This window comes from Pelecanus crispus, chromosome 3, assembly GCF_030463565.1.
Source record: "Pelecanus crispus isolate bPelCri1 chromosome 3, bPelCri1.pri, whole genome shotgun sequence".
NCBI lineage: Eukaryota > Metazoa > Chordata > Aves > Pelecaniformes > Pelecanidae > Pelecanus > Pelecanus crispus.
The window spans coordinates 125,697,407-125,721,993 of NC_134645.1; the positions used below are offsets into that span (position 1 = coordinate 125,697,407).

General features: G+C 40.5%; 2 protein-coding genes across 2 annotated transcripts in view; both read right to left on the reverse strand.

The window, feature by feature from the left end:
• Positions 1–1,214: 1,214 nt before the first annotated feature.
• Positions 1,215–6,838, reverse strand: ADGRF4 (adhesion G protein-coupled receptor F4). The gene is made up of 8 exons (XM_009484168.2): positions 6,761–6,838; positions 5,784–5,820; positions 5,481–5,641; positions 4,614–4,904; positions 2,495–3,859; positions 1,735–1,776; positions 1,580–1,639; positions 1,215–1,241 (listed from the first exon to the last, which is right to left on the reverse strand). The coding sequence occupies exons 1-8, from the start codon at positions 6,836–6,838 to the stop codon at positions 1,215–1,217; spliced, it is 2,061 nt and encodes a 686-aa protein (XP_009482443.2).
• Positions 6,839–15,351: 8,513 nt separating this feature from the next.
• CD2AP (CD2 associated protein) overlaps positions 15,352–24,587 on the reverse strand; it is a 72,784-nt gene continuing 63,548 nt past the window's right edge. The window contains exons 14-18 of the mRNA XM_075707744.1: positions 21,866–21,981; positions 20,911–20,997; positions 20,143–20,321; positions 16,557–16,620; positions 15,352–15,393 (exon numbers count right to left, since the gene is read on the reverse strand). Coding sequence (XP_075563859.1) covers positions 15,352–15,393; positions 16,557–16,620; positions 20,143–20,321; positions 20,911–20,997; positions 21,866–21,981 — 488 coding nt within the window. The remainder of the gene's footprint in view (positions 15,394–16,556; positions 16,621–20,142; positions 20,322–20,910; positions 20,998–21,865; positions 21,982–24,587) is intronic.

The following is a 24,587-nucleotide window of genomic DNA, read 5'->3' on the forward strand; positions in this document are numbered from 1 at the left end:
AAAACTGATAAGAGGTTTCACATCTTCACTGTTAATTGGATCCTGGATCTGTAAAAGCAGGAATTGTAATCTCAGTTTATTAAATTTGTAGCAGTCTCAAGCATAGAATCATAGAATGCTTTGGGTTGGAAGGGACCTTGAGAGATCATCGAGCCCAACCCCCCTGCAGTGAGCAGGGATTGAACCTGTGAACTTGGCGTTATTAGCACCATGCTCTAACCAACTGAGCTAACCGCATCTCCTACTCTTCTTCCTTTGGTAGGCAGAAAACAGTTAATTTTAGCAGAAGTTTGGGGGTTGGTCTTTTTGTTTGTTATTGGGGTTTGCGGTTTGTTTGGTTTTGTTACTTGGTTTTGTTGGTTGGTTGGTTTTTTTTAAAGAGAGACCCTTCTGCACTGCATTTAAACTTAGCACGTAACAGCAGTGCTGGATGCAACTGAAGACTAAATTGGAGAGGAAGGATTCGGAGGAGTCAGAAGTTGCACAAACACGCAGCCTCTCTTGCGCCAAATGACCCAAAGCACACCAGGCAATGCTGCTAGCAGAAGGGGCGTATAGTTTCCCTAAACCCTCTATCTTTTCCTCATAAACCAAGTACATTTGGACACACTGTCACTGAAAGACACTCTGCAGCTTTCCTAGAATTAGGACTGGTTAATAAATAGACTGTAGAAAAGCAAGGAAATAACTTTATTTTTCCAAAGTCCAAACTGAACTGACAGAGTTTCTTTTGGTGGATAGCAGGAGCACTGCAGATGATTCTTGTGAGACAGATAAAGGGGATTCCCTTTTACAAATACAGCGTGAAGCCATTAAAGCATTGGTACCAAAAGAAATCTAACAAACAGCAGATAAAAGTTTTCCAGCAGAGGTAGGAACCACTAACCCAGTGATGTCAACACATGAATTCTGCCAACGTTTTCCTAGGAAGCTGCTGAAACACAGCAGTTGTTTCCTTAAGGTTTAAACATTTCCTTTTAATGAATTGCCCTGATATGTAAAAAAAGCCTCAAGCTCTTTTGAGTACACAACGTTAATTAGCACCAAACATACTGGCTGGGCTCTGAGTGGTTTCCATCGTCAGCTGACATTCAGCTGGGAGCAAAAAAATCCTCTGACATCCTAGAGCAGCCCCACTGTCATACGGATCCATATTTTTGTGAAGGCAGCACACAGGTTATTACAACGGGATTTTGGATTCCTAATCCTGTTCCTTACTTGTCAGTAACCTTAAAGTAGATCTATTTTACAGATGGGAAAAGTCATAGGCATTCTCTGTCTAAAGGGCTTTGATATCTACAGGTCAAGAGTTTAGATTAAAATACCATTTTTAAATTTTGTAACAACAGCAAATGTGGAGTTCATAAAAATCTACGGATTGCAGCTTCTAATATTCAGAAGCTTAAGCTCAACATACTTTTGAGATACCTGTATTCCCTTCAGCAAGCATGTGCCTTCGAAAAATGTTAAGCTAGGTAAGATCTAGTGGATAGTTCCATTCTCTCCATGTACAAATAAGAAGGTGTGTAAGTTGGTACAAATTTCAAATTAAGCCATTGGGGGGGGTGGGAATCTTTACCTTTGCTAGACTACACTTCTGCTTTGATGAAAGGCAGTTCATCCTTAAGGCTTCTCTTGTCTGTAGATTTAAAAAAAAATATTAAAGAGAACAGTTTCTCAAACTGTAGAAAATGTTCCTATGATCCAGAATAAGTGCTGAAGTGACCCAAGTACCTTTCTGTCCAGAAGTGTCCCAAACAACAGGATGAAGAATCCCTAAAAAAAATTGCAGAAACAGTTAACAAAACCAGCATAACCACGTTTCTTAAATGCTTCTACATGTTATTTCCTTAAGGATTGGTAAAATAATGTTTTTGTCAGTGTAACAGATCTCATCACCTATGACTCAGATAACAGCAATGCTTAAAATGAGTTTATCCACCCAGGTCATACCGGCTCTCTGAGCATGTCAAGAATGGATATATAACCCATGCTAATTCTCATTATGAACTGGACTGATGGGTTACATACCAAGACTTTCTCAACTCACTTAGTAGCAGCAGTAGCCAAGAAGAGCTAAGGCAGACCAGGTATACAACAGCATGCCAGGTAACATTAGATGTTTATACTGATGAGTTAAACAAAACCATCTTCGATGGCAAGTGAGAATTTTCTGTGTTTTTGTTAACTGATAAGGATGAGACATCTTTACAATTACTGGACATCAACCAGTGTATTTTGTTTAACATAAATTCATCATCTTAATTCTTCATCACACTTTACACCAACTAGTTTTTTCCATTATCCATCTGCATCTACTCTGTCAATGCAGGATACCTAGCGCACGCATTGTGTACAGTAGTTAAGCTGAAAGGAAAGCTTAGATCCAGTTTTTCATGCACAGCTCAAGCTGCCAGCCCCTCTTAGGTCTGCTACCTTTTCCCAAGTTCAGCAAAGTCTGAGTGCACACTATTCCCAGTCTTACAGGATTTACCTGGAAGGCGTTCAGTAGTGCAAATGTAATGTGGAAAGCCAGAGAGCAGCTGTCGACAATCGTTGCTAATCCAAACCCCCAGGTGAGACCCAGAAGAGGTGTCAGAAGGGCTACGTTTTTGCTAATTCGGATCATGTTGCTCAAATCTTGTGACTTGCAGCCTTCTCCAACAGAGGATCTCCCAGTCTTCACCACAACCACCACCACCACCACCATATTCACAACAATGATGCTCAGAGCAGGTACAACAAAGGCCAAAAGGGCTTTCGTCTCATACCAATTGAGCCAGCAGGCTCCACTCCTTAAATACCCATTTTTTGGTTCAGTAATAGCAACGGTGAGGATAGATATGACCAAGGGACATCCGTATCCAATGGAGAATGCTGTAACTATGAATACAGATCTTGTTATCTTAAAAAAAATCAGTAATAATCCATAGAGAATCAAGAGGCCCAGGGTAAACATCCAAAAAAACAAGGCAAGATAGAAAAAGTGAAGGAAAAAAGTGGCTGCCACACACAACTGGTAGTTTAAGGCTGTATTGTGCACAATAGCTGCCAAGATGAACAAAACGTCAGCAATGAGAAGCGATGTAGCAATGTTGACCAAACAAAAATGACGCATGTAGGTTATTTCAGTTTTTGTAACATGATGCCAGACAACAGTCTCGATGATAAGGCAGAGAACCAAGCTGAAGATGGAAAGGCCTAACCCTACACGTGTAATGTAATCCAGCACTGCATTTCGCAGCATGGTGGGGGACATCAGAATGGAGAAGGATCTGAAAGTCCGGTGGTGATGCTTGCAGATGCAAACAACACTGCTGATGTTGTCAGACTTCAGTGTGCATGCCCTGTTATCCCATCTCCTTTCAGTAGAGTGCCATGCAACACACTGAGCCTTGACGTTCTCCAGTTTATTCACCTTTTCGAAGGTGAGCAAAATATGCCGGAGCTCTTCTGGCAAAGACACCGATAACACCATTCCATTCACAAAACCAGGGTCCAAACGGCTGGTTTCTATAATGGCTCCAAGTGTTGGAAATGCAACGCTGATGGCTTTGGAAGTCTTGGGTAACTTCAAAAGCTCTTCTTCTGGAATGACTATGTGCCCAGTGATATTGCCTGTCTTATTGAACTCCATAGAAAAATCAAAGCTCTTCCCTGAAGTATTTTTATGTATGCTATAGCCTTTTGTAGAGATGAAGTGTTCCTGTATACTTTCCGACGCATTCCTTAGAAGAAGTTTCCCAGCAAATAAATTCACCGAGTCCAGTAATATCGAACTGGCATTTCTGTCCCTTACAAAAGCCCAGCTGGAAATGATGGAGCTGTTCAGAATATGGTTTGCTATCCTGCTGTAACTCTGAAACAAACAAGAAAAAGAAGTTAATTTTTACGCTAAAAGAAACCAACTGTTATTCCACTGGCAGAGCCTCCAGAAAGGCTCATGTAATTCAAGAGTGATTTCTATAAGGGGGATATTCTTCTTTCACAATAAACAGGTTCCCATGAGCCACCCCAGTCAAACACAAACATCTTGTTGGCATGAGTCACGAACAGAATTATCCTATCCTTTTCATATCATAGCTCAATAGGTGCTTGGAGAAGCAAGTATAAAGCAAAAATCAGGACACCTAAGTTCTATTTCAGACACTGACCCGCTATGCAGGTCTGCTTTACATCTCCCTCCCTACATTTCTTCCCCCGCCTCTCTGATTTCCGAGTTCATCAGGGGAAGATTTTAGTTTCCATTGTGCAACACATGACAACACAGCTGCGGGTCAGCATCTCCATGGCTACCTTCCCTACAATGTCATACTTTAAAAATTAATTCTTCCTTCTGCTGCTCTCCCATGTCTACAACAGCAGTTCCTGCAAACTTTTCATTTTAAAGAAAGCAAATTCCACTCCTGGGTGAAACAGAGGATTTCCACCACACAGACAGGTTAAACAGTTTCTCTGACAACAAATCATGGCCCTCTCTGGAAACTCTTTCCAGGTGATCTCCATGTGATTTGCAGCCACCACTTCATTGGACAGTGGCAATAAGGATACAACATTGTATGGATGCTCTGGCAAGCTCAGAAACACCTCTTGAAGCCCATAAAAGTAAATACCTGCATTTTTCTTCTATTGACATTCTCTGATAACAGCAGGGAAATCTTCTTTAGAAGTTCCACTATATCAGCAATGTTTCCTGGAATGGCTGGTGAAGACAGGATATCTGGGATGATGCATGAAAAATCAGTTTGGCAGCTACTACTCCCATGGTCATCAGCACCAAAATGTTTTGCTCCTTCTCCAGGCTTCCCATGTACTGGCTTTCCTTCCCCTATAAAAGGAAGGTGTTCTCCAGCAACACTAACATGTCCTCCAGAGCTTGGAATGAGCTTATGTTCAGAAATCCTCTGGAGGGAGGAAAATAAATTTGAGAAAATTAATGAACAGAATGGAAATGAAGCTACAGCTACCACCAGGCAAGAGGTACAGTGCTGGGGTGTGCAATGAATGTGCCAGATGGCCTGAAGCCCAGGACCAAAGCTCACTTGAGAAGAATGTCTTACTTAGAAAACACATGAAGGAAGGGCCCAGAACTACATACATTGCCTTATGGTTGAAGTGACTTGAATAAGGTTCTTTATTTTGTAGCTGAGGGAGAATGTACCATGAATCGATTGATTTACAGATATTTGTGTTGCTTTTTTCTAAGGTTCATCCTAGTGTATCATTGTCTTGGTTTAGATTCACATAAAGAACAAGTGAACAAGGCAATTTTATTTCTGAATTATGTTTCCACACAGGAATTTCCCAAATTCATTTCCCATCACTTGATTTAAGACGAAGTCAAAGCCTGTTACCAAAGTAATCTGTGTTTTAGGATCCCATCTTCTTCCCTTTGCTCAAATTTTAAAAGGTATGGAGGAAGGGGGTGTCCTTGCAAGAAATTATGAGCATAGGCTAAAGATGTGTAACGGTTACCTCACCTGAAAAAGGGACTGAACATCCAGGCTTGCACAGGTGTCCATGAACACTTGCCACTTTCCGTCTTCACAGACAAAGCTTGTCTCCCCATGGAAGGGGGGAGAACAAGGCTGAATACAAATAGCTCCGTTACCTTTGCAGGGAATGAGATTTATACACCCATCTGGAAAACAAGTCAAGCAGATATTATTATAAGGTATAAGACAGCATACCATGGTCCATGAGGTGAGTATCAGGGGTGTAAAGTATTGATAACTGAAAACATTTCACAAAGAATTAAAAATACGCATCGCTATTCACTGTACCTTGCTGATTACCAGTCTTTGATTCCTTACTGAGAACCTGAAAAATAAGGAAAAATGGAATGTAGATTGAATGTTAAGCAAGTAAAAGATGACTCCTTGGCAAAAAAACAGAAAGGTGTTTTCAAGGGCAAAATAGGCCTTTTGAGGTCCAGAAGTCTTTTCGAGGTCCAGAATGCAGAGCTCATGGCCCCGTGCTCATACAGACCCGTTCAGAACTCTCCACTAACAGTTTGTCTCTCTACATTAAGCCTTCAGCTGCACCCTTCTACTGAAGTGACATACTGAGCTAGTGGACAGGATCACGCACTCCTCCAGTAGCTATTCCTCAGTCAAAAAGCCTGTATTAGGCTTAAGTTCTCCAGTATTTTCATGTTGATGAGACTATGTGACTTGTTGATGAGACTACGTGATCTACATGACTTTTACCGTAAGATAAAGCTGTAGCTGTGCAAATACCAATAGCCACTTTGTTCCTCTCCCGATTGGGAAGCGACCCCAAGGCAGGCACTCTGGGCTCCTGCAGGCAGGACCACTTGCTGGGACTGCGTGTTGTACAGCCAGGAGCAATCCAGAACAGATTCCATCACTGCTTGGCCAAATGGTCTGTCATCGACAGCCAAGCAAACGCTGTCAGTCTGGAAGCAAAGTCTGACCACACGATGCCTTGCAAATCGCACTGGGTAGAGCAGGCTGAAGAGCAGATTTCTAACACTCCAAGAGTTGTGCTGGAGGTTGCTTGGCATATCGAACATATTAAATACTTTTAAGTATTTTCTCCTGTAGTAACAGGAGAAGGGGCAGTGGTTTTAAACTGAAAGAAAGTAGATTTAGATTGGATAAGAGGAAGAAATTTTTTATGATGAGGTTGGTGAGACACTGGAACAGGTTGCCCAGAGAAGTTGTGGATGCCCCATCCCTGGAAGTATTCAAGGTCAGGCGGGATGGGGATTTGAGCAACCTGGCCTAGTGAAACTTACCCTGAGAGGAGCGCGCGGCGCGGCCGGGAAGAAGTGCACAGCCCAAAGGAGCAGGCAGTGGGCTACCCTCACATCCATCGCCTCGCATTTACTGCTTTCCTCCTGGAAGAAAGATATGTTAAAGAAGTTTAGACATCTCTGTTTTCACTTTCAAACACAGTTCAGTTCCTAGTAAGCGAGCAGCTAAACCCATGCCAAAGACTGTCCTTACTGGGCTTGCAAGTTGATTTTCAGACATTTATCAATTTTTTTACTGAGAATAATTTACAAACCTTTTCTTTAAAAACCCCAACAAATAAAATCTGTCCAACACTGGAAGTTACTGCATTGATAATTTACTGTAAACTGTGAGGTGGAGAGCTTATAAAAGCAGTTCAGCCTGTGGATCCCTTTTGAAGTGATTTAAGACAGCCTCGTCTCCGCTGGGTTCAACGCTGCTACTCTCACTCCTCGGGCAGTTCCTGATGAGACCTGACGTGAGGTAGAAAACTCGGGCCCTCAGGGCTCAGATATTAACATCTGAGAATCAAGGACCAGACTGAAGCAAAGTGCTATTTGCAGAAGGATGCAGGCCTCTGCCCCTCCATGAAGTTTCCCCTGGTCCTTGGTAAAAGCTTAATATCCTGGGATGCCACTTGTTACAGGCATATTTGCTGGAGGAAAATAACCCAGTAAAGCGAATGAAGGAAAAATAATGCATTACATCAAATCCAATTTTTAGATGCCATACATGTCCAAAGCAAAAGCAACAGCTGCTGTGGATTCAAAAGAATTGAGACACTGATCTTCTATCATTGGGCGTATAAGTAGATTGAGCCACGTACTAAAAAAATAAAATCCATAAAATGAATGCCAGGTGACAAAGCAGGCTGATGGCTGATTTTCAGAAAATGCACACTGGAGAAGGGTCATCAAATCACCATGCCTTGATAGGAGCCACTGAATCTTCCCCCGATATGTACTGATCAGCACAGACGATGCTGAAACAGAAGGGGTCCTGCACTGACGGAGCAGAGATGTGTTTTCCTATCCAGGAAACTCCACAATTTGACAGCATCAAAGGACCAGGCAGACAGCTGGCTGCCCCTTTCATCTGTGACATTTGCTCGCCTTACTGTATTTTTAGACCATAGGTTTATTACTTAATCATGAAAAGGACATAAAAGGAAGAGCTAGATTTATGTGCTGAATTTTTAAGATAGCTCTAAAGGAGAACGTCGTGCCAGCCTCTTGAACTCAACTGGCGTTAGTAGAAGCATTTTCTGGGTTTAAAGCTGGTAATCATTAGTTCTTGTAAGGAATTAAAATGGATAAAGAGAAGTGAACTCAGATCAATATTGCCAAAGAACTGGAGGTGGCTGGGAAACACCTACAGGTTGAGGCAAAGGATTGTATTGAATTCTTTTCCAATTTCTGCAGTCATTAAATGCTTATTGTATGCTTGTAGCCCTAATTCCATTTCACACCTGGGAATCCTTGTGCTCATCATGTTTGATCATTAGTAAGTTCATATTCATTTTGTATTTAACCACTGATGTAACTCCACCTAGGGCTGTTACCTTTAAGTGAGGTAGAAATCTGGGACAGCTCCAGACTCACCGAGACACTGGCCCACGTTACCAGTGAAACACTCATCTCGCTCAGTTGCATCGCTTGACTCATCACGGAAACTACCCAGTCTCACCACTGCAAGAACGAGCCAAGGTAACTAGTATGGAGCAACAGAAACTTAGAGCAAAACAAGCAACGCATCAGCAAGTCACTGTCACTTCAGGGAAAAAACATGGATATACTGACATAAACCCATGTGAAAGCATATACAGCTATTCCTCTCCCTCCAAAGCATCCAATTACGCTACTTTAGATAGAGGATGATCTATATCTAATCATAAACTATCTACTGCCATTAATAGGAACACACAGTGTGAATGCAGGGTATAAGACAGCGATCTCCTGGTCCAAACCCAGGCAACACACTTTTTCATAGAATCATAGAATCGTTTGGGTTGGAAAAGACCTTTAAGATCATCCAGTCCAACCATTAACCCACAGTACCAAGTCCACACTAAACCAATCAAGGGTAGACTAGACTAAACCATGTCCCAAAGTGCCACATCTACCCGTTTTTTGAACGCTTCCAGGGATGGGGACTCCACCACCTCTCTGGGCAGCCTTAACTGGGCTTAAACTTAAAAGGGCTTAACTACCCTTTCCGTGAAGAAATTTTTCCTAATATCCAATCTAAACCTCCCCTGGCGCAGCTTGAGCCCATTTCCTCTCGTCCTGTCGCTAACTACGTGGGACAAGAGACCAACACCCACATTCATTTTGGAGAAAGGTCCATAAGGAGCAACTGAGCTGTTAATCCAAGACACCACCGTTAGAAACTTGACACTTTTTGAAAGTCATCCCCGGGATGAAGAACATCTTGCCCCTCCATGAACCCATCCTTGCTGGGATTCATTCACATGTGAAGGGTAATGGCAGGAGCACTAGGTTATTAACTTCGCCTCCTTTTTCAAGAAGCTGTAAACATGTTACTCCTCTCTTTCAGAAGTTTCTGCTCCGTCAGGGCACAGGCAGACAAGCAGCTAAGTTGTCAAAACCCTCTCACGTGGAAGGGACTTTCTAGTAAGAAGACACTTCCATATCCTCAGGTATCTCCCACCCAACTCAGGAGACTGTTGCCTGCTGCTGATCCTCCTTTGCCAGCTCATTTCATTTGGTCACAGCACCCCAGGGGAGGCAAAGCCCTCAACAAGAGGGAAAGAGTGATGAGAGAATGGCTAGACAGTGGTTACAAGAGAGGAAAGAACCTCTTAAAACAGTAAAAAAGTATAAAATAATCATGCATTTGAAAAGTAATCCATATGTTGGTTAATGTATCATAGCCTTAAATTCAAAGCCCTTACTCTGCTACTTTTGTTGATTCAAAATCAAAACATTTTGTAAAATCCTGCAAAACTACCCCTCCTTCCTCTACCCCAAGCACTCTCTTGGTTTTCATTCCTGGCAGGATGCATTGCAAAGGAGTCCGGTCCCGTGTGGTCACAGCTACAAGAGGGCTGAGCCCAAGCAGGGACAACTGTGGGATCTACACTCCCGGGCTGGTGGACCCAAGGTCTCTGGCCAAAGGGTTCTCCATCACCTTGGGGTTACAGCTTTCCCCTCTCCACTAGTCCAGAAGAAAAACTATAGTTAAGCTTATGAGGAAGGGCATCCTGCACAGAAATTACAAGCACATATTGTACAAAATACAAATTTACACTGGGCTTGCCATATTAGCTAGACAGATATATTTCCTCCAACACTCACTGCAATCTTGCACTGTGTGTATTTAACATTTTTAAAAAATATTAAATCCTTTGTTACGGAACCTAATTTATTATTTTTAGGACTTGAATAGCCACATGGCTAGCTTAAAACCCAAACAGTTCATAAACCACCATGATGTGATCACATGCCACTGCTACTTGTTAAAGGCTGCATCAGGAGCCTTAAGAGCCTTCAATGTGGCCATCCAAGGATAAAAATTAAAGCTCTTAATTATACAGAATGGTATTAGCTGTATTTTTAAAGGGATCACACTTGGAAAATGTGAATTTAACTTTCTTTAAAAGTTCTGAGAGAAGTTTTTACAGTAACTTTAGCTATAAGAAAATTTCAGATTTTCTTGAAAGTGACAATACTGTGAATTAGAGACCAATTACAAAACTACAAGCAAAAAGATAAGAGGATAATTAAGATGTCTAAGTATTTCCACAGATGTAAGGAGAATATAAAACTGAGGAAATACGCACAAAGTAAATACAGCCTAAGCACTTAGGTGCATTTTAGATTATGAATGAACCAATTTCACAGACTGGTGATAATTTCTAAGCAGCTCTGGAAAAATGTTTTGTGATAGTACTCACTGTTTTCAGAAGTCTGGGTTCTACTGTAAGCAAAACTAACACAGCCAGAGATCCTCAAGAAATCACAGGGGAGCATCTAAACCATTCATCTGCTGCCATTGTGCCCCAGTCTCACTCTTAGAGTCTTACCCAGCGCTGCTTGGGTGCTGTGATTCATTTGGAGTTTTCCCATAAAGAAATAACCTTGGGCACCAGCCCGCTTCTTTTCTTGTCGGACTGGATTAACGTTGAGGAACCTGCAGATGATGATAAAGGTATTGCCCTGCAAAATGACAAAACAAGTTACAAACACACCCACAAAACTGCCAGATTGCCACCTTTGCCAGGAGTCCACACAGATGAATCACGCCTGCGTGGTTTGTACCCTTCCTCCTGGTGGAGGAGGTATCTTCTGCTCTTCTGTATTTAACAAATCTTCTAGACTTGAAAGAAAAAAAACCTCATGATCAAAACCTGGTCAGGTTAATGCATTACCCTTCATAAATCAAAGATAACGCTACTGACAATATCTTGTGCAGGTAAAAAGCAATGAGCAAGTAACAGTATCTTCTTCAAGGGCTGCCCCCATGGTAAGGGGTGAGAGTTGTCTCATCTTGTGCCATGTTCAGTGTTGGCTCTCTTAATACTGGCTCAGCTCCATTCCTTCTTTTTTGACAATTTCCAGAAGCCAGTAATTTACAGCAAGTAGTTTATCATAACAGAAGAGCAATTCCTAATGCTTTCTTACTCATGGGGCTGCTTTGGAAGAACTTTGGTCACTAATTTTTTCCACAGTCCTGCAATGTTTGTCATGAGCTTATAGGGTTTCCTGAAGTAATGTCGTTTTGTCTGCTACCATAACTTCAGTCGATCCTGAGCCACAAGGTAGGTCTCCAGTTTTAGCCTCAAGATAGGTATTATTTACTGTTCTGTATTGATATAGCCAGCCTTGCATCTCACATTGGTATCAAGTAGGAATTAAGCCAAGCACAATTAGACATAGCCAACACAACTCACCTGGGAAGGTTAAATGACTTGCTCTTGATACAGTACCAGGTAGAGATGAATTAAAAGGTGACACCCTAGCAACTTTTTAAGTCAGAAAAGGGCCAAAGACCAGATCATGTCAGTATATGACACCTGTTTTAAAAGACTTTTTCCCCTAGGCACTTGGAGTTGTGCTTCTACATGCACACCCCCCGCCCCGAACCTCTGCTATGATGGCAAGACTGAATACCCCTCAATCTTCAAACACCTCCTCAACCTAAGCAATAGCCTCTGAAGGACACAAAGGCTGGCACACTCCAGACACATGCACATGCTTCTCCCAGAAGGAAGAGGTGCAATCTGCGCTTCGAAAGATGTCCAAACCATGGCTTCCAACAAGCATGGAGGGCACTCCAAACCGTGAACCAGCAGCATCAGTCTCACACTTTACAAGCCAGCCATAGCCGTTTGCATTCTTCGAGCTGGGAGATATGCGCCTAGGCACCCAAAAGGGAGTGGTCTGTCTTTCCAGCTCTTGCAAAATCCAATTACCCAAGATATATGAGCAGCTGCTTTGACACTGCTCTGAGAAAGCAAACAGTCAGCAATCAGGAACATCTCAGAGACCTTTAACAGCAGCCAAAAGTAAGGCAGCTGTGAAAACCTGTTCTTACCATTTCCTTTGGAAAGAGTTAACAAGACTTACACTAATTTATTACTTTAATGAATACAAGGTATTTATTTAAAAGTTCAACAGATACTTTGCTACACAACTCAAAGTCAAACCTTGCAATGCATTACAGGTTTTCATCAGAAACTTCATTCCCCTGAAGCAGTATTAATGAAAAACGTTATCTACATGGTGATTTCTAAATAAATTAAAGAAAATAAGACCTGGGGTTTTTTTAAAAAAAAAAAACCCTATACCTTGTATGCAAACAAAAGCTTTTTAGAGAATGTTATGAAGACTGAATAAAAACCTTACAGTTTAAAAAAAGCCCTTCTGTTGTTCTGTTCTTCATTTGCTTTTTCCCTCACCCATATCCCTTTTAAACATGCCATACCCTCAGTCCTCAGTTCTTCAGTATATATTTAAGAAGTGATTCAAACATGCATTTATCCATGTGACTGGGTGGCAAGAGGGATCTTAAAAAAAGGCTCTAAAGATGCACAGTAAGGTCAGTTCAATATGCACCAACAGGAAAAAAAAAAAGGTAATAAAGAGATACTGAGAAGTTAAGACTCCCACTCACACTTGCAAAGAAAACCAGTAAGCTTTCCCACTGTTTGGATCCTAAGCCATCCTGAGAATCAGGAACCAGAGCATTCCAGTGAGTAAATTAAAATCTGAAAGCCTCAAAGGGGGACTATATAAATAACAACACACTTTGCTCCCACCCCCCAAACTCCTCCTGCAAAGAATTTAATGGCATACAGAACATTCCTGAACAGAACTGAGCAGACATTTCAACAGGTTTTTAAACTTATTTTATTTGCTGAGTTTGGATAGCATGCATCATTTTACAGCACCGGTAAACAAGTCAGTGAAGCATACTGCTTTTAGGAACGTGTACTGTGGAATGTCTTCAAAACCATTACCCTCTCCCCCTCCACTCTAGTACATAACACTAGCTGAAGACAAGACAGACATGTATCAGGACAACTTCCTTATGGCTAAAAATACTCATAGCAGCGACTTTTAAAGGAGGGTTTTACTAAATCAAGTCATTGCACTTGGGTCATTTATTGCTATAGCGAACAAAGGCCATTAACAACGAACACCTTTCATTTGTGGTTTTAACTGATTGTCTTGTTCTGTTCATCTGCTACAAGTTTACATGCAGACACGATTTCTGTAGAGCACTCCATTCTAAGATTTGTTTCATACTCTGATCACAGTGAAGAGCTTGTATAACAAAATTGGCTATTCCATTAGGCTCAATTCTTGCTTTTCATCACCTGACTTAGAGGCATGAATTCTAAGCAAGAGTTTAGTGTCTGACAAGAAGTATTACTCAGCACATTATTCCTCAATATAAAGATCTGGCTCAAGTCTTCATTTGTGATGCATCTAGGCAATTAAAACTTAAAAGCATTAATATTGAATCAGCTTATTAGCAATGTGACTAGCAAATGTTACCTAATACTTGCATAGTATATTAATCAAATTTTATGAACAGTTTAAATCAGCAGCTGACAAACATCCTCCAATTGACTTTGATGTTTATATTTTATGATGCATCAACTGTGGAAAAAGTATACTCTCAAGAAGTAACACTTCCATGTCACTTGCTCAAGCGACATACTAAAGAATTACTAGATTTATGACTATTCCCATGAATAGAAACTTAAATAGTTCTCTTACCGGAGAAGTTGCCAAACTATGTGGCATATTTTTGTCATTTAAATTCTACTAGACCAAAAGGAGATAAAGTGATTATTAACAGAAGTAATGCATTTGACTGGCTTCTAAAGCTGTATGTTTTTTAATTCTTTAATCAAATGAATAAATATCATTGCTCCCATCAGTTTGCGTATGATTTGTAGATTATTCTGGTGCACTGTGTTGAGCTCAGGGGTTAAAGATAATGGCAATCCACAAGATTTTAACCAACAGCACAATGCTGTCAAAGCAACTGTTCCAATCACTCATTAAAATACAAAGATGTTATTAAATTTAGAGGTACACAATATACTGATAAAGTTTATGGCATAAATATATAAATATTGAGACCTTTTGAGACTATCAAAGTTCCAAAGGGATTTATTTGGAGACATATTATAAACAAAACCTGACTATTGTAAAAACAGATCAAGATGCAAATTTAACCACTAGAAAGACTGACAAGTTCAGTTTAGATACACAGAAGCACAGACGTTGTGACTTACGGTTTACTTTTTCATGCTGTAATATTTTAGGCACAACAGGTTGAGTTAAGACTGGATTCTAGTCTTATTTCTGTATTTCTTGCATTTTGTGGTTTTAAAAGCTAATTTTGTCATAACTTCATGATTCAGTCCTAAATCCCCTTTTAATCCAATAGTGCAAGTGACAAAATGTTCTGCTAAACAACCCAGATTAGATCATTCATTCTTACTACAATGCATAGGAGTTCCACCTGCTTCATTGCATTAACAAATTCCTATCTCATTACTCAACTTATAAACAGCATATTATTAATATTCTCACTGCAGACAGGCACAACAGCATAACCCTGGGTAAGACTGCCAAAATTATACAAATATCCTTTATTCCCTTTTGTGTGTAGGGGAAAAGTAGCAACCACAATTATGATACAGTTATTCCATCCTTCCCAATAGACTATTTTACAGATTAATTGTAAAGATAGATCACCCTATTTATAGTATAGATCTCTTTAAAAATTAAGCTACAGGTATTCAGTAAAAATCTATTAAGAATTCCCTCTCCTTTCTATACAGATTCAGTAGTATTTTCAAGCAAACCAAAAAATAAGGTCTGCAATTCCAGCACAGTAAGAAATAAGGCCTCTTTTATATTGGCAAAAAAATTACACCATTATTCTTGTTTTCTTATCTCTCTGAATAAAAGACTATATTCCTTTTTTTTCTATATTTTTTTTCTTTAAGACTGTAGAACACCAGCATCCATTATTATGAAATAAGAGTCAGTTCTCCTTGTGTTCAGCTTTGAATTCCTGGCGAATTAAAAACATTGAGTCCAGAGCTGTTTCATGTAGACATCACTGCTTTCTTCAATTTTTCTATTTCAAGCTGGAAAATGCACATTTTGAAAAGAAAAAGAGTCAGTATTAAAGTATTAAAGTAGCAATAGTCTTCAGAACTTTCATCAAAATTCTAACCTTTATATTTCAAAGACACTTAAGTGAATAAAATCAGAACACAGAAGCACTTGACAGCTCAATATTTACAGCTGATTTTATACTACTATATTGCTAACAAACAAGAATTTAAAATCACTAAAAAACCCGCCTATAGTTCTGGTACATCTTATTGGAGAAATCCACTCCGAATAAAGCAGTCAAAGCTGGGTTGTGGAATCACTTGACATGTCCCCACATAATGCTGCACCATCACCTCAGACTAACCTCCTAAAGCAGCCTTCATGCAAAAACCATGCCATGATTAATTTGTGTTTCTTCAAATAGATTTAGAGGGTACATGGAAGTTACCTCCTCTTCATCCCCAGTGCATATTTAAGGCAACTTCATTGATTGCTTTAGAGATGTATTAAAAAAGAGGACTCATGAGAAGTTCTTCTTAAGTTTCAAAAGTAGCTTTGTAGTCAATAAGAAGTACTATTTCACAAATAAAATGCCCTTTTGTACCAGAATGAAATATTTTTCTACAATGAGCTCATCCTATTACTTGCATTACGATATGATGCCATTAAGTAATTAGCTTTCTCCATCAATAAATTAAGGAGTGGCATTCATTCATAAGGAAATTTTTCAGATACATTCTGTTCTTTCAGCAAATTATCCGCTTAAATATTTAAACAGTTCATCAAAAATTTAGGAAAGTTTACTTTACATAATCAAAAGAAAAACCGGGCAAAAGTAAATTTGTCCAGTCTTACAAAAGCAAAGTATTAACCTTCTCTCTTGGAATGTGTCCAGTTGGACATATTTCTAGCAAGGAGCAGAATCTAGCAACACTAAACTGAACTCACGTCCCAACACCCACCCATATTGTTAAAAGTAATTTTCCAGATAAAGAAAGCTAAACTCAGATGAACTGTGAATCTTCTATATACATCCAACTGCCTCATGAGGCATTCATTCAACCACACAGTAACACAGCAATAAAAAACCCAAACAGTTGAGCAGGTTCATTAACACTTTCCTGTGGCATCAAATTCCAGAACACTGCCTACATACTTATAAACTTCACCCCCCTCAAATTGCTAATATTACCTCCAGATTATACCGCAACAGCTTCTCTTCTTCCAACTCCTTCTTTAGTTTTTCCAGTTCTCTCCTAATAGTAGTTAAGATATCAGAAATACAGGTTAGAAGGGGAAAAATAATTCACATTACTTGGAGAGTTGAATTTAAACCAAAATAACCTGACAAATTCTACATAAAGAACAGAAATTCTTTAGAATAGAAAGTTCCTACAACATGCTTTATTTCATAACTATGTTGAGGCAAGAAAGTGCTAAAGAATTGTCATCAAGTCACTGAAGAACTAGTTCAATAATCTCCAGAACACATTATTTACTAGTTTGCTTTGGAGACCAACTAATCCTGACGCTTTATAACCTCTCAAGAGGTCACTCTAAAAGCCAGTTTGGTTAGCGCTAGTCATCATTTAAAGAGTGCCAAAATGAACGTCTGTGCTGTAAAACTAAAACCAGGAAAGGTCAATTTCCCGCAGATTGGTCTTTACTATGTGTACTCAAACACCACTTACATTTTCCTTCTACAACATTCCCAAACACAACCCTACCCACATGCACACAGGTCATGGGGTGACCACGATCACCAATTTGAGAAGCTCAGTAATATCTTTCCTTACTAGCAGTCATGTCAATGCTGCAGTTACTTGTGTGCAGTGTTACACAAGGCCAGCACGTGTACTTATGTTAAATACCATGCAGAGAGGGAATTAGAAAGGCAGAAGTCCAGCTAGAACTCAACCTGGCCACTGTTTTAAGAGATAATAAAAAAATGTTTCTACAAATACATTAAAAACAAAAAGAAAGACAAGGAGAATCTCCATCCTTTATTGGATGCGGGGGGGGAACATCGCCACCCAGGATGAGGAAAAGGCTGAGGTACTTAATGCCTTCTTTGCTTTTGTCTTTAATAGCCAGACCAGTCATCCCCAGGGTACTCAGGCCCCTGAGCTAGAAGACAGGGACGGGGAGCAGAATGGAGCCCCCATAACCCAGGAGGAAGCAGTTAACGACCTGTTATGCCACCTGGACACTCACAAGTCTATGGGGCCAGATGGGATCCACCTGAGAGTACTGAGGGAGCTGGCAGAGGAGCTCGCCAAGCCACTGTCCATCATCTATCAGCAGTCCTGGTTAACCGGGGAGGTCCCTGATGACTGGAGGCTTGCCAGTGTGATGCCCATTTACAAGAAGGGCCAGAAGGAGGACCCGGGAAACTACAGGCTTGTCAGGCTGACCTCGATGCTGGGAAAGATTATGGAGAGGTTCATCTGAGTACACTCAACAGGCAAGTGCAGGTCAACCAGGGGATCATGTGCAGCCAGCATGGGTTCATGAAAGGCAGGTCCTGCTTGACCAACCTGATCTCCTTCTGTGACCTGGTGACCCGCCCAGTGGATGAGGGAAAGGCTGTGGACGTCATCTACCTGGACTTCAGTAAAACCTTTGACGCAGTCTCCTACAGCATTCTACTAAGGAAGCTGGCAGCTCATGGCTTGGACGGGCGTAGTCTTCACTAGGTAAAAAACTGGTTCGGTGGCCGAGCCCAGAGAGTAGTGGTAAATGGAGTTAAATCCAGTTGGCGACTGGTCACAAGCGGTGTTCCCCAGGGCTCCGTTTTGGGGCCAGTCTTGTTTAACATCCTTATCAACAATCTGGATGAGGGGATAGAGTGCACCCTCAGGAAGTTTGCAGATGACACCAAGTTGGGTGGGAGTGTCGATCTGCTGGAGGGTAGGATGGCCCTGCAGAGGGACCTGGACAGGCTGGACCGATGGGCCGTGGCCAACTGTACGAGGTTTAACAAGGCCAAGTGCCGGGTCCTACACTTGCGTCACAACAACCCCATGCAACGCTACAGGCTTGGGGAAGAGTGGCTGGAAAGCTGCCTGGCCGAAAAGGACCTGGGGGTGTTGGTAGACAGCCAGCTGAACATGAGCCAGCAGTGTGCCCAGATGGCCAAGAAGGCCAACAGCATCCTGGCTTGTATCAGGAATAGTGTGGCCAGCAGGAGCAGGGAGGTGATTGTCCCCCTGTACTCGGCGCTGGTGAGGCCGCACCTGGAATACTGTGTCCAGTTTTGGGCCCCTCAATACAAGAAAGACATTGAGGTGCTGGAGCATGTTCAGAGAAGGGCAACAAGGCTGGAGAAGGGTCTGGAGCACAGGCCTTATGAGGAGCGGCTGAGGGAACTGGGCTTGTTTAGCCTGGAGAAGAGGAGGCTGAGGGGAGACCTTATTGCTCTCTACAACTACCTGAAAGGAGGGTGTAGTGAGGTGGGTGTTGGTCTCTTCTCCCAAGTGGTCAGCGACAGGATGAGAGGAATGGCCTCACGCTGCGTCAGGGGAGGTTTAGGTTGGATGTTAGGAAAAATTTCTTCACGGAAAGGGTAGTCAAGCATTGGAACAGGCTGCCCAGAGAGGTGGTGGAGTCACCATCCCTGGAGGTGTACAAAAAACAGGTAGATGTGGCACTCTGGGACATGGTTTAGTAGGCATGGTGGTGTTGGGTTGATGATTGCACTGATGATCTTAGAGGTCCTTTCCAACCTTAATGATTCCTATTTTTACTTTCATTAAAAAATAATCCAGCCACCAAGCCAGGAAATATGAAATTAATGCTTACTCTACCCTTAATTGGTTTAGTGGTGGACTTGGTAATGTTAGGTTAATGGTTAGACTGGATGATCTTAAAGGTCTTCTCCAACCTAAATGATTCTATGATTTTACCACAAAGATTATCCACTTTTGTTCCCCTGTACTCGGCGCTGGTGAGGCCGCACCTCGAATACTGTGTCCAGTTTTGGGCCCCTCAATACAAGAAAGACATTGAGGTGCTGGAGTGTGTTCAGAGAAGGGCAACAAGGCTGGTGAAGGGTCTGGAGCACAGGCCTTATGAGGAGCAGCTGAGGGAACTGGGCTTGTTTAGCCTGGAGAAGAGGAGGCTGAGGGGAGACCTTATTGCTCTCTACAACTACCTGAAAGCAGGTTGTACTGAGGTGGGTGTTGGTCTCTTGTCCCATGTAGTTAGCGATAGGACGAGAGGAAATGGGCTCAAGCTGCGCCAGGGGAGGTTTAGGTTGGAAATTAGGAAACATTTCTTTACGGAAAGGTAGGTCAAGCACTGGAACAGGCTGCCCAGAGAGGTGGTGGAGTCACCATCCCTGGAAGTGTTCAAAAAACGGGTAGATGTGGCACTTTGGGACATGGTTTAGTCTGGTCTACCCTTGATTGGTTTAGAGTGGACTTGGTAGTGTAGGTTAATGGTTGGACTGGATGATCTTAAAGGTCTTTTCCAAGTTAAACAATTCTATGATTCTATGATTCCTTACAATGAAAGGACTAACTGTCTAGGAAGTATTTTCAAAAAGCTGTAATGAATGCAGGAACACAAATTAGGAAGGAAAAACGTGTACAAATTCCAAAAATACTCTGACATCAGATTTGCACATATTTAGGACATCTAGTTGGATCAACTTCAAGAAAGAAATTCTGAATTAATATTTTAATATAGAATAGGTTTGTGTTTTTAAGAAGTTTGGCATTAAAGATATTGGAAGATGTCTATATATCCTTTTGAAGACTGAGAAGGAAAATATTTACCCATGTTCTTTCTTCAGTGCATCTACTCGACACATCAAATCATTCATCTGAGTCCTGAGCTCTTCCACAGAAGTTTTTTCATCATCCGTTTCTTCTTTAAGTTGTATGTCTCCAGGAAAAAATACAGCAGAACTTGGTCTCTGAGATGAAGATGGAATTGGTGGACTGAATGCAGATGGCTGAAATAATAAATCAGTAGAAAGCTAAGAAATGAAACCTTTATGAACTCACCACTTACAGCATACATGTTTTACTGGTATGGGAGCTACATGCACACAAGTTTCCTTAATTTTCTATCCAAAAGATAAAAAACAATGTCCAGTTCAAATGGACTAGTATTTTCCTGAGGTTCTTGTAGTCACGAAAAAAAAGCACTCACACTGCAGCTCTCTACACTTTAAAAAAAAAAAAAAAAAACAAACCACCGTGATTTAGTGGAGCCCGTTACTTCATTACAAACAATCTTTTGTGCACCTTTCTGATCTTCTCAGTTGTTTTGTGTGTCAGGAGACTAAAGGCCAAGCAGACATGAAGCTTATTGGGGAAATACAACCATAGTTTCATGCTACCTGATACAATACTTCTCATCAGAACTGACACACTTTTATACTAAAGTATAAATGAACTTTATACTAAATAACATGGCTCACTTGCATTTAAATACAATCATTTGTGTTTAGATGGTTGCATCAATTTAAACCGGCAATACAAGCAAGATGAACAGAACACCTAGCTGCCCAGTACTTCTCGAGCTCCTTGGTATCATACCTTTTTTGTTTCAACTGGCTTTGGTTTGGCACTTTCGTCTTCTTTCTGCACCTTCAAATTTTTTTCTGGACTCACACTTTGACTTGCCTGGTGAACCATTTTTTCAGAGTTCAAAAAAAAAAAAGTAAAAAAGTAAATAAAAAAGAACTGTCACATGTTTTTAAAGATGCAATAAATATTAGTAAGTAAAATAAGTAAATAGAAAGTAAAGTAAAAAGAAAAATAACCAAACTTAAATTGCTAGACTACCATAGTTTTCTTTCCCTGCCAGTCAGAACTTTCCTTCCCCCCAATACTCATTCAGCTATATTTAAATCAAACATAGGAATCTTGGGCAGGATTTTCAAGCATCTCTGCAGTACTTAAGAAGTTCTTGACGCTTTTGGGAGCCTGTAGGTGCTTCTGTGGAACACAAACATTAACAGGCAGTAACTGTAGATAGTAACTGGCATGACTGAGCTATACAACATCTGATGATATAATTTCATTTCAAGGACTCTGCAACACCTGGTTCTCATGGTCTGACAACCTCATGTCTTAGCAAATGAGATCACAACTCCTGCATTACAGCAACATTAAATTACAAATTTGTTGTGGCCAAAGACTATATATTGTTAGGCTTGTAAGGCTCTGAAGACACTTTCAGAGTTGCGTGTATGCACAACACCTATTTCATCATCAGCGACGCCAGAAGAGCTGGGTACTTACTGCAGTAATACCCCACAGACCAGAAAGACTCCTTCAGCTGCAATGCAGTCACACTGTTTCTCTTACGTACACTTCCCTCCTGGGAATGGATATTCCTGTAGACAAAGTCTATAGGAACTGAACCTCTGTGGCATTTTGCATTTCACTCTTAGGTAAATGGTTCATGCCACTGTTTACCAGTTCAACCCTGTTTCCTGGGAAGCTAGTTCTTAGTTCAGTACTAGGAAAACACACCCAATATACTCACAGGACTACTGTTAATGAAACGTGTAGGCAGCCTCCTACCAGGCATCTTGGGTCGGTTTGCAGTAGGGTGCGATAGATTATCTGAGGTAGCTATTACATCATCAAAGCTTAACAGATCTAGAAAAAGATGAAAACACAGACCACCGTCAAGACCAGAAGGTTTTGCTACATTCTTTTTTATCACTTTTTTCCTTAAGACAAAGAAAAAAAAAAAAAGAAAAGAAAGAATTTATCAGATTTCTTATTGTTTCAAAGATTTTCAGCATATACAACACATGAGCCGTATGAAACAACTACATGACTGTGGCATATCTGGAAAACCACATTTTCCCCCTTGAAAACAATTAAAGAGTTAATTCAACTAGCATTTAAATTCAAGTCCTCAACAGAAGTGCTGTACTCACATGGCAGCATAAACCACACCTAACAAGTATATGGAGGAAAATATATTTATGACTCTTTTTTTGAGAGGAGCCATATTCAGCTATTCAAGAAAGCATATTTTCTTCTTGCTAAACTTGCATGAAAAGCATGAAAATCCAAGTTTAGCAACTAAGACAAAAATAAAAGCAACATGGTAAAGTACATGTCCACAGGTTGGTGAAAGTTAAGTTAACAAGACATTAACTGCAAATAATTCTGTACAGGGTATTTTTTTCCTGCACAGTACTTTGTCTAAGGAAAATACATGACTTCATAAAAGTCTGTAATAAAACATTTCAAAACTCTATTCTCATACTTTATTAAATCATGCAGATCTCTCTGCTTATTAGTCTCTTTATGCTTATAGCTCTAGGTAAACTCTCTCTTAGATCAGTAGAAATTCTTTACATCCTATGGGAAAAGACAACCTTAGGGAAAAAAACTATTAATAGGAAGAACAGAACATGTCTAATCTAATAATATAAGTAGTTCACCTAGCTAACAACTCTACTTCTTAACCACTTCTCCACAAAAATAGTAATACTACTTACCTGCCAACAGATGTGCAATGAGATAGGTTTTTTTTATTTAAGCATCGACATAAGATTATGGGTATTTTATATATATGGGTTTATACAACACAAATTTATTAGACTTATTCTAGAGACTCTAAACGTTTAACTAAAACACCATACAGCATCTACTATGGGCACCAAAAGTAGCATTCAAGGTTTGGGGTTTGTTGTGTGGGGTTTTGGGTTTTTTGGTTTGGTTTTTTTGAGGAGGGGTGGGGGGGGTGTTGGGGCTTTTTTGGCAACCTCTGATTTTTACATGACATTATGATTTATCAAACAGAAGCTATGATACTTCTTTCCCTATTTTCTTGTTCATTTTGAAGCTGTAGCAAGAGGTCAGGTAAGAAAAAAAGCCCTAAGAACACTGAGCCAGAGCATTCATACCACTTCAGTGTTCGGATGACTTAAAAGCATCTGAGTAATCCAAGTTTTACTCACGCATTGTGAAAACTAATTTATACCTGTAGGAACTTATCAACTATCCTTGAAGTCCTTAAAATATTCACATCTTTTGGACATCCCTGAATGTATCTACTTCATCATCCGTTGCTTTCTTGAAATGCAAGCTTTTATAACACTGTTACCAATCAGTTTTGCTGCTTTTTAATTTTACTAAAGAGAATGCAAAGACAGTCTTTTGTAAACATGTAATCATATGTACAATTTAAAAAAGCAGGAAAGAGAAACAATGAAGGAAGAAACAGAAGCGTGATGAATGGCAAGCTGCTGATGGAAAAGAGGATGAGGGAGAAATAAATAACTACAAAGGTATTTCTGTTGTAGTCCGTGCCAATAAAATATTTAACTTACTAGAAGTCAAGCAACAGTGACCAAGGGGTATATGTCATGTTCTTTACTCAATGGTCAGTAGTCCCAGAGCACTAACCCATACCAAATGTAAATCAGGATTTATGTTAGTTAGGTGTTAATAAAAAGGTAACAAGAAGGCAGGAAAAAACTATATATGCCCTTTCCCCCATCTCAGTAATTTTTGCCTTTAAATGATCCTCCTTTTGTCATTCTGCAGAAATGACAAATCATTTGGCAGTAAATTTAAGTAAGAATTGTAAACTGAGTTTCTAATTATGATTGTAAAACCAGCCCTGTCTCCACAAAGTAAACATCAGGCACACTAAGAATAATGTGTACTTCTGAAAAAAAAAAAAAACCCACCCAGTATTTGACAAGGCTTGAAGATGAAGACTGCTACAGTCTTGAATTGTATATGACTTAAATACAGATGGTAGGATGACACTAAAGCCAGGGGCTTTCTGCCCTGCCCCCCCCCCCCCCCTTTTGTAAGAGCTTTAAAGGAAATTGCTACACCTGAGACAATTGCTCAGCATTAAAATATTACCAGCACATTACAGTCACAGGGAATTCTGACTGCACTTGCATTTTCCTTTTTACCTTTCCATTTTGTTGCTTTGGTATAGGGAAGAAATTAAACACAGGCTGGTGGGGATTTGGGTTTGTGGTTTTGGTGGTGGTTTTGTTTGTTCTGTTGTGGTTTTGGGGGGTTTGTTTGTTTGTTTCTAAACAGCATTCTTAATTATCTTAGGAGAAAGCTTGGCCCCACTGACACCAATAGAGACATCAGTGAAACCCTCTGAAAGTTCACAATTTACACCCATTTCGATCAATAAAGCGATTTATCGATCAACTTTCTTACAGACAGCCTGTGAGTAATCGTTAAAAGGAATCCCATCATAGTGCCAAATGAGC

Bases quoted from the DNA above. Each gene is read 5' to 3' on its own strand.
- ADGRF4 (XM_009484168.2), bottom strand. From the start codon at position 6,838: ATGGATGTGAGGGTAGCCCACTGCCTGCTCCTTTGGGCTGTGCACTTC. The intron at 5,821-6,760 runs GTAAGTTTCACT...CTTATTTTTCAG, and splicing joins CGCCGCGCGCTCCTCTCAGG to GTTCTCAGTAAGGAATCAAA. The intron at 1,242-1,579 runs GTAAAGATTCCC...TCTGTAAAATAG, and splicing joins AGAAGTGTAGTCTAGCAAAG to ATCTACTTTAAGGTTACTGA.